The sequence below is a fragment of the Hipposideros armiger genome, unplaced genomic scaffold, assembly GCF_001890085.2.
Source record: "Hipposideros armiger isolate ML-2016 unplaced genomic scaffold, ASM189008v1 scaffold_1529, whole genome shotgun sequence".
Taxonomy (NCBI): Eukaryota; Metazoa; Chordata; class Mammalia; order Chiroptera; family Hipposideridae; genus Hipposideros; species Hipposideros armiger.
Genome location: NW_017732879.1, coordinates 180,207 through 190,788, shown reverse-complemented (window position 1 = coordinate 190,788; position 10,582 = coordinate 180,207). Strand labels below are relative to the sequence as shown.

Here is a 10,582-nt window from a genome sequence, read left to right as displayed (position 1 = left end):
AGTTAGACATTTACACCCCTCACAAAGCAGAAAAGTATTTTAAAACTGGAAGAAATCAATCTAAAACTCATTCTCTTGATAGTTGCTTCAATAGAACTAATTTCTGATTTTATTCATATATCCTATAAACATTCACAAACTTACATTCTTCTGAAGAAGGATCTAATGCATAGGAAGCTCTTCTCTGTATTTAGACATCAAAGTGTGGTTAATTACTACTCTGGCAGTGTGTTTTTTTCCCTCTTAATCAGATTAACTATAAGTAGTATGATTTAAAGTAATATTAAAAAGATTCAGAATTAAGAGGGTAAGAGTTTGTCTTGCAGATTTTTAATTTATCTTTCTCTAATATTCATCACATCAAATACTAGCTGGGAAGACACTTCAGATCTTTAATATTGAGATGAAGAGTAAAATGAAGTCTCATACGATGGCAGAAGAGGTAATTTTCTGGAAATGGGTCTCTGTGAACACTGTTGGTCTGGTGACTGAGACCACAGTCTACCACTGGAGCATGGAAGGTGACTCCCAGCCCATGAAGATGTTTGATAGACATGCCAGTCTGGCAGGGTGCCAGATGATCCACTACCGAACTGATGAGCACCAGAAGTGGCTGCTGCTCATTGGCATCTCAGCTCAGGTAAGCTTTTGGCTGCCTTCAGGGACTGGTCTACCGGAACATAGCGGCCTAATATTGGAGTTGGTATAGGTTGTAATGCAGAAGCCATAGGCCCAGGACGGAAAGAAACAGAAATTACGAAGAGATCCAAACTGAATCATATTAGAATTTTAATTCAACTTTGGCCCATTGACTGCTCTATTCTATCAGGTTACTGATATTCATTCTATAAACTATTTCTGGCACAGCTTTGAGAATTGAGGAATTTTGTAGAGCCACTTGGTTTATAGGTTTATAGGAAGTAGTTTTGGAGCTCTGTTTTAAGGGCTTTAATGGAATGTTACTGATTCATGCCCTTTTATTAATAAAAGCAGTCATTTTCTTCCATGCTTCCTTTTTTCATTTCTGGTGGCTAATCCAGCCACCAGATACTTGAGGACTACAGGATGTTTGGCCTTAGCTCTTTGTTAGCTGATCCTGGACGTTGAATGGTCTTCCATAGCCTGTTGGGGGAAGGTATGACTACAGAATTCTAGTACTTAGAGAATTGTCAAATGTTTGATGAAAATACCTTAAGTCAGGGAGGGCCCATAATAGAGGGGGCCTCTAAATTGCATTATGCCAGCTATAAAAGTATACTTTGGAAGGCAACTGTGTGCAAAGGCATGGAAATGGAAGAGAATGGCTCTTTCTGGGTGTCTGGGGTCATCCACCATGACTGGTACCTGTAGGATTCATAAGAGGCAGCTAGAGAGAGAAAGGTAGGGGCAAGACTGAGCTGCATGCTCTGTTCTGCAGGCAGTGGGAGTTCTGCAGCAGGTTTTAAAGTGAGAATGATACACTTCATTTGCCTTCTCAGCAGTGTGATGGGGTAGAAATAATGCTATCAGTGATGTTGAGGATGGACCACCTGAGGATGGAAGACTGCAAGCTGGGAGGCCGGTTGACAGGCAGATACAGGAGTAAAGCAACATAGTGTGCTCTGAAGTCATGTATGAGAAAGGTGAAGGATGAGCAAAGATGGAAGGAGTACTTCTCTCTACTTTGGAAGTCTTTAACACTCTGCAATGCCCAGGAGAAATTAACCATATGTGATTTAGATGGAGGCAGTGGCATTGGAGAGGAAGAGGAGAGGGAAGACTTCAGATTTTAGAGGTGAAACAGCTAGAACTTGGTGATGTACTGCACATCTGTCGGGGAGAGGAGAGTTAGATGTAATGGCATTTGTCTCAGAATGGGATGTAGATGAGGGAGAGTTAAAGTAGCTTTATCTTCTGTAATGTACCGACAAGTTTGACTTCCCAGGTGATAAGGGAGTTCTTTGATGTAATTTAAGGGACTTGCTTAGAGTCACAGAGCCTTTCAATGACAGGTCCAAGGCTTCCATTTAGCCCCAGTTATTTCTTGTTTGTCAGGGCTGAGGGTTAAGCTTGAGTAACAGAGTATTTGCAGGAAACCTCACATCAAATTGGGATAATGGATGTTCCAATTGTTTCTACACATGAAATAACATTATAATGATATCACCCATAACAGAGCTTTTTGGGTCTGATTGCTAAAGCTTACATGAAAGGAATAATTTTACACGCAGGACATTTTCTGTGGTATATCATCTCGTAGCTGGAATTACTGTCTACCTTTGGCTTCCCTCTGAACGGATTTGAGTGCTGCTGGCCTTTATGGTAGGCAGAGGTTGCAGACAGTTCAGGTGTTGCTAATGGAAATGAGGACGGGAATGTTTGTGATGTGAGGGGTGAGGAGTCTTAAGTATGTTGAGAAAAATTATGAGAGTCACAAACACAGGTAAAACCTCTGACAGATGATGTAATGGTACATTTTCAAGATAGTATGGGCGTGAAAAGAAGGAATTGATTCACTCTATCTTTGTGGAGCCAGGAGGGGAACTGGAGAGCACTCTCTCATAGCCTGTCTATGCTATTCAAGATTCATTGGAAAAGCTAAGCTTGTTTGAGCCTTTATGTTGCTTTCAGAAAAAGGCCTCTAAAGTTACTGGACCCTCAACCAAGAAAGAAAGTTACTCACAGTATAGTCGTTATCACTCTTTTCTTCATTGCCCAGAAAACTTTTTGCTTTTATGGTCCCTATTTATTCTGTGAAGCTGGATCTCTGTTCTGAATCTGCTCTAGAAATGTGTTTGTTCCCCCCAGAAATGAAGATAGATGTCTGAGGGGTTGGACAGAAATAAACCTTTAAGCTGAGACTCATAAAACTATAGTTAATTCATTCTACACTTATCACCTGCCTCTAATACTTTTCTTGAAAACCTTTTGTTCCAGTTTTACTAGAGTATTTACAAGGTGTGATCAAAAAGTACAGTGAGTGTTTAAATTTTAAAAAATTATTGCAGTAAAAGACACATTGCCATTAATCCCCTCAAAGTAGTCCCCCTCACTTTGAACACACTTATCCCATCATTCTTGCCACTTTCTGAAACAGTTCTGGTATCCTCTTTCGTGAGTGTCTTTAGTTGCACTTCCCTGTTTCTCCCTACTTTCAACCCTTGGAAACTGTTAGTCTATTTTCTCTCTCTAGATTTCCCTATTCCACATATTTATATGTGGAATCATTTTGTGACTAGTTTCTTTCACTTTGCACGTTTTCAAAATTCATCCATATTGTGGCATGAATCAGTCAGTACTTGGTGAAGTTTCTGTAACATAAGTCTGTGCAATAGAAAAGTACAATAGAAAAGGTCTTTTAAAAAGAAAAAAGTTAAAGCTTTTGTATTCCCCTTTTAAGATGTGGATAGGTAGGGAACTGACTGAAGATTTGAATGTTGAATTCTAGGAGCTTGAACTATGATGCTTTCTGGTTCCATTTACTTAGCTTTTTGAACATTTGACATTGGATATAAATATATTGAAATTCTTTGTTAGAAAATCTTTAAGTTCTGAGTTTTATAAAAGATATTAGTCTTAATGGTTTTTATTAAATACATTTTTGCTATTTATATATTTCAGAAAACAAACAATTTTCAAAATTTGCCCATAATCATCCTCCAGATTTAACTACTCTTGACACTTTGGAGGTTTTCCTCCCAAGACTTACTTTCTATGAATGTGTGTGAATGTATGTGTGTGTGTGTAAATTACACACTTACATATATTATAGTCACATGTATATATAGCTGTGTGTATGCACACACAAACACACATTATACTTAAATTGGAATCTTCTTACTGTATCTTACTATTTCATAGTCTTCTTTTTTCCTATCTTGTAGTGCTTTGTGGCCTTCTTTCCACATCAAATTCAGTTATATCATGCCTTTTAATTACAATAGGCTCATTTTTTATTGAGATATAGTTGACACATAACATTGTGTAAGTTTAAGATATACAGTGTGTTCATTTGATACATTAATGTATTGCAACATGAGTACCACCATAACCTTAGCTAACACCTCTATCATGTCACATAATTATTTCTTTTTGTGGTGGGAAAACTTGCCAGCATCTGGGTAAATTGGCTGGCACTTCCTGGTACTTCCTTTTTTTTTTTTTCTTTTTTTAAAAATTTTTATTAAAATTTAGCTAACATACAGTATTGTATTAGTTTCAGGTATATACCATCGTTATTCAACATTTATATACCTAAAGAAGTGATCACCATGATAAGTCCAGCAACCATCTGACACTATACCACCCTATCACAATATTACTGACTATATTTCCTATGCTGTACATTACACCCCCATGACTTTTTATTTCATACATGGAAATTTGAACCTCTTATTCACCTTCCCCCACTTTTTAATTTTTCAATTATAGTTGACATTCAATATTATATTAATTTCAGGTGAACAGCATAGTGGTTAGACATTTATATAATTTAAGAAGTTATCCCCCTGACTAGTCTAGTACTCACCTGACACTATACATAGTTACTACCATTTTATTGACTATATTTCCTATGCTTTGCTTTACATCCCATGACTGTTTTGTAACTACCAATTTGTACTTCTTAATCCCTTTACCTTTTTCACCCTGCCCACCAGCCTCCCTCCCGTCTATCACCTCAATAAATCTAGTACCCATCTGACACCATACATAGTTATTACAATATTATTGAATATATTTCTCATGCATACCCTGCACCCCCATGACTACTTTGTAACAACCAATTTGTACTTCTTAATCCCTTCTGTGTTTTACCCACCCTCTCAACCCCCCTCCCATCTGGCAAGCATCAAAATGTTCTCTGTATCTATGAGTTTGTTTCTGTTTTGTTTATTTTGTTCTTTAGATTCCACATATCAGTGAAATCACATTGCATCTGTCTTTCTCTGTCTGACATACTTCACTCAGCACAATACCTTCCAGGTCCATCCGTGCCACCACAGATGGCAAAAACCCAGTTTGCTCCATGCCCAAGCAATATTCCATTATATATATGTACCACCTACTCTTTATCCATTTATCCATCGATGACACCCAGGCTGCCTCCACATCTTGGCCACTGTAAACAATGCTGCAATGACCATATGGATGCACATGTCCCCTGGAAGTAGCGTGTGGGTTTCTTTGGATGAATACCCAGAAGTGGGATTACTGGGTCTTTCTTTATCTCTTGTTATAGCCCTTGTTTTAAAATCTCTTTTGTCTGGTATAAGTATTGCTACTCCAGTTTCTGCTGCTGCTGCTTTTCTGCCACCGCCTCCTCCTCCTCCCCCTCCTCCTCCTTTTTCTGTTTCCATTTTCATGAAATATCTTTTCCCCATCCCTTTACTTTCAGTCTGTGTGTGTCTGTCAATCTGAAGTGAGTCTCTTGGATTGGAACATTTTATCCATTTACATTTAAAGTAATTGTTCATAGATATGTAATTATTGCCATTTTATTTTTTATCATTTTTATTTTTTGGTCTTAAAGAAGTCCCTTTAAGATTCCTTATAATACTGGTTTAGTGATGATGAACTCCTTTAGCTTTTTCTTGTCTGGGAAGCTCTTTATCTGTCCTCTGATTCTAAATGATAGCTTTGCTGGGTAGAGTAATCTTGGTTGTAGGTCCTTGCTTTTTTTTCATCACTTTGAATATTTCCTGCCAATCCTTTCTGGCCCTCAAAGATTCTATTGAAAAATCATCTGATAATCTTTTATGGGAGCTCCCTTGTAGGTAACTAACTGCTTTTCTCTTGCTGCTTTTAAGATTCTTTCTTTGTCATTAACCTTTGGCATTTTAATTATGATGTGTCTTGGTGTGGGCCTCTTGGGGCTCATCTTGTCATCTTGTTTGGGACTCTGCACTTTCTAGGCTTGTATATCCATTTACTTTACAAGGTTAGGGGAGTTTTCTGTCATTATTTCTTCAAATAGGTTTTCAATTCCTTGCTCTCTTCTCTCTCTGGTACTCCTATGATGTGAATGTTGGTATGCTTGATGTTGTCCCAGAGACCCCTTAAACTCTCCTCATGTTTTTTTTTCTTTTTGCTATTCTGTTTGGGTGTTTTCTGCTACCTTATCTTCTAAATTGCTGATTCGTTCCTCTACTTCATCTAAATTACTGCTGATTGCCTCTAATATATTCTTCATTTCAGCTGTGGTATTTTTTTATTTCTTACTGGTTCCTTTTTATGTTTCCTATCTTTTTGTTGAGGTTCTCCCTGAGATCATTGAGCATTTTTATAACCAGTGTTTTGAATCCTACGTCTGGTAGATTAGTTGTCTCCATTTTAGTCTTTTTCTGGAGCTTTGTTCTTTTGTTTTATTTGGGACATGTTTCTTTGTCTTCCTATTTTCACTGCCTCCCTGTGTTTGTTTCTATGTATTAGGTAGGTCTGCCATGCTTCCCAAGTCTTAGGAGGCCCTATGTAATACATGTCCTGTGGGGCCCAGTAGCACAGTCTCCCTGGTCACCTGAGCTGGGTGCTACAGGTGTGTCCCATGTGTGGGTTGTGTGTGCCCTCCTGTTGTAGTTGAGCCTTAGTTGCTGTTTGCAGATCAATAGGAGGGATTGATCTCAGGCTTATTGGTTGTGAAGACTGGCTGTGAGTACAGTAGAGGAGCTGTGGTGCAGAGGCTGACCCTACAGAGCAGGATTTGCTTTAGCAGGGCTTTGGTGCCTGCACAGTGTGCCCTTTGGGTGTGTTGTCCTTGAAGGTGGCCAGGTGATGCTCTGGCCTGGTCTGAAGCTGACCACCAGGCATGCCAACCCTGGGGCCTCCAGGGAGGGGCCCTGATGCAGGCCAAGTTCAGCTGCAGCCAGTGCGTGCCTAGGGCCACTTGGTAGGAGCCACAAAGCAATCCTCAGATGGCCGCCACCTGTGCTGCACTTAGAGGTGCCTTGAGAGGCCAAGCTGCAAACTGAGGCCCACTGCCACTAGTGTTGGGCTTTGAGCTGCTCAGTCAGAGGTACGGGACATGCTGAAGCCAGATGCTGCTTGTTTGGGTTTCATGAACCTTTGAGAAATTTTAGGAAAGTCCACTACATGAACCAAGACAGGCCATATGTATGGAAATGCTGCTGGAAGCAGCTTGGGTGGGGTGTGGGGTCTCTGGGAATCACTAGGGCGGGGTGAATGAATGGTGTAACCCAAGTTGATAGGCACTCAAATATGGTGGCCGTGTGCATCTGCACACTGGGGCGGGGTGGGGAGGGGCTCAACAAAGAAACAATGGATTCCACCATCTCCTCCATCTGGGAGAAAGCTGTCCCTCCAGCCCTCACCTTGAAGCCAGACAATTCACTTCCTCCCCGTATGTCCCTGGTGCCTTTTGAGCTCCTGCCCCTGTGCTTGAGCTCAGAGCAAGTGAGTCCATCAGTGAGTAAGTCTGTGCACAGGCCCTTTAAGAGGATCACCTGGGACTGCAGCTGCTCTTGTCTCACTTAGCCACAATCTCCTCTGGTTTTCACAGCCAGAAATTATGGGGACTTCTCTCCCGGGCACTGGAACCCTGGGCTGAGGAGCCTGGTGTGGAGCTGGGACTCTCACTCCTCTGGGGGGACCTCCACAGCCTAGATATCACTCCTGATTTTTAATGGTCATATGTGAGTATGAGACCAGCCTGTTCTACATCTCTGCCCCTCCTACCAGTCTCAGGGTGGCTTCTTCTGTATATCCTTAGTTGTAGGGCTTCAGTTCAGCTAGACTTCAGGCAATCTTCAATAATGGTTGTTCTGTAATTTTGATGTGGTTGTGAAAGGAAGTAAGCACAGCATTTACCTACTCTTTTAATTTGACTGGAAAACCTCTATAGGCTTATTATTTGTTAGAAGAACTATATCAGCATGAGACTTTCATTTTAGAAACACTTATTTTAACAATTATTTATGTCTGTCTCTTTTCTCTCCCTTTTATTGCACCATGTCTTTTCTTAGCAAAACCGTGTGGTTGGGGCAATGCAACTCTACTCTGTGGACAGGAAGGTCTCACAGCCCATAGAAGGCCATGCCGCTGCCTTTGCAGAGTTCAAGAGCGAGGGGAATGCCAAGCCTGCCACCCTTTTCTGCTTTGCTGTACGCAGTCCCTCAGGGGACAAGGTAAAATCTTCTCTACTTTATCTTTTCCCCCAGAAAAGTGTCCTTAGTCTGTGTTAGGTGTCTGTATGAGTGTAATCGGTAGTCGTTTAACTAACATTTCAAAACTAGTTTATAATTGAGTATGGGGAACAGCCTGCAGGTACTTCATGAGAATAAAGGCTCTTGCTGTATTTAGAACCACTTGCCTATTGTACATGTTGGTGGTTTTGCAACCAACTTTTGCATAAAGTTAGTCACCTGAAGTCAGCTACTGAATAATTGGTTGGTCCCTTTCCCTTTAAGTCCTCTTTGACAGTCTTCTGAGCATGGGTTAAGCACTGGGGCCATAGGTAAGTGAGTCACAGTTTCTGCTCTCACACATTAGTTGCATGGAGGCCACAGCTGTGAGAGAGCCAGTGCATGCCATCCTGACCTAAGGCACATGAGTCCTACGTTGCTGAGGTGTGGGTCTCCCTAAGGGAGATATAGAAAGGACAGGCCATGTCCTGGGAGGGAGTTGGGTTGTACTAGGCTCAGCGGCATGTCCAGCACCTATTTGGCAGGGTTACCATGGTAGAGGTGTGAATGTGTAGGGGCTCATGATGTCAGGAGACCTGGGGTTCCACTATCTGTCACTTGGAATGCTGCCTCAAAACAGAGTCCATATCTCAGTACACTCTTATTAGGAACACTTCCTAAAATTGTTGTTTTGGGTTGGTCACTAGCCCTGAAGTCTTCCCCCATGGAAAAGGCATTCTCAATCTATACAGGGCTGCCAAACTTCCTTCTTAAATATTCTTATTGGATACTTTGGTCTCTTTTGTAACATTCTTCATGCTGTCCTCAGTTGAGAACCAATAGAAAACCAGGAGTCAGGTAAAAACATCAGCGTGCACAAAGAGCTTGCTGCCATATCACCTCAGAGGCTCAGAGGCTTTTCACCTCCTCACAGACAGAGCTGGCCAGCCACAGACTCGCTCCTGGAACAAAACTTACCCTGCCAAGCTCCCTGTGAAGAGAGCACACCAGAAATGCCCTGTGCAGATGGATGGCAGCCCTGAGAAAAGAAGGGCTTGGAAGGCAGGCATGCTCACTTACCTCCTAGACTTAGCTGACAGGTTGGGCTCTCCCGTCATGGTGGAGCTTCTGCCAAAACAGTCTGCCTCTTTGGTATTTCCCCCCTTCTCTCTGCCAGGCCAGATCCAGACAGTCCTCTTAAGTGTGCACACGTCCTTTCCTCTGCTGAGCCTCCCCTCCAGCTTATCACCTCTACTCGTGATTTTTTTTCCAGACTTGCTTCAGCTGTGGTACCTTTTCATTAGATAAAAGGAATTTTTAGGGCCAGCCGAGTGGTGCGTTGGTTAAGAGCTGGTTTGGGACACCGGCTCTGAGCAGCAGGGCCCCAGTTTAGATCCCACATGAGGGCCAGTGATACTGCCCTCTACAGCTAAGATGGTGAACAACAGCTCAACCTGGAGCTGGGATGCCGTGAGTCGCCGGCGACAGCGTAGGCTGCAGCCCCTTCTGCAGTGGGCTGCCGTAAGCTACCGTGTGTGGTCGTCAGCCAGCGTGAGCGGCCGGCAGCTGATATGAGCTGCCAAGAGCCATGAGCGGCCGTCTAGAGGCCGACGACCGATCTGCCTCACCCAGGAAGAGCACAATTGGTGATACCAACATGGGCCAGTAAAGCAACGTCCTCCACAACTAGACTGAAGAACAAAAGAACAGCAACTTGTCTGTTCCCCTCTCCCCTGATTCCCCAGCGCTGTTCCCCTCTCCCCTGATTCCCCTCCCCCAATTCCCCAATAAAATCTTTTTTTTTTTTCACTCTGGCTGCTGGCCACACATGGTAGCTTATGGCAGCCCACTGCAGCTTCACTGCAGCCTACGCCATCACCAGCGACTCACAGCAGCCCAGCTCCAGATAGAGACGGTTTTCACTATTTTAGCAGTAGAGGGCAGTGTCACTGGCCCTCATGTGGGATCCGAACTGGGGCCCTGCTGCTCAGAGCCGGCGTCCCAAACCAGCTCTTAACCAACGTGCCACTCGGACGGCCCCCACAATAAAATTTAAAAAAAAAAAAAAGGAATTTTTAGAGTTCTGATAAAAATGGTGATGGGCCCCTTTATTCACTCTACTTCCCCCAGATTCTCCAAAGATTCTTACATTCCCAGCATAACCTTGAAAAACTCAGGCCTTTGCCACAATCAGCTGTCTTATGAGTTTGGCATTCAGTTATGAGATCTTGTCTACTGACTGATTGGTGTTAGTCTGAGCTGTGTCCAGGAGAGCAGAGAGGCGGAGCTAGCAAGGACAGCAAATCCTAGTTGGAGCCTGTTGTCTCTTGAATGTCGGTACCAAGGCCCAGAAAGGGAAAGAGTGACTCACCCAACATACTGGAACTAAGTGTTTCTCGGGTCTCCTGGCTTTGGTTCTTTCTGTTATACTTGGTGGTAGGGAGCAGGTTGGTGAATAACATAAGCAT

At 42.6% G+C, this 10,582-nt stretch overlaps 1 protein-coding gene across 1 annotated transcript in view; it reads left to right on the top strand.

Annotated features, from left to right (window-relative positions):
- Positions 1 to 371: 371 nt before the first annotated feature.
- Positions 372 to 10,582, top strand: part of CLTCL1 (clathrin heavy chain like 1) — a gene marked incomplete at its 5' end in the record, with an annotated part of 68,962 nt that continues 58,751 nt past the window's right edge. The window contains 2 exons of the mRNA XM_019634166.1: positions 372 to 640; positions 7,956 to 8,117. Coding sequence (XP_019489711.1) covers positions 372 to 640; positions 7,956 to 8,117 — 431 coding nt within the window. The remainder of the gene's footprint in view (positions 641 to 7,955; positions 8,118 to 10,582) is intronic.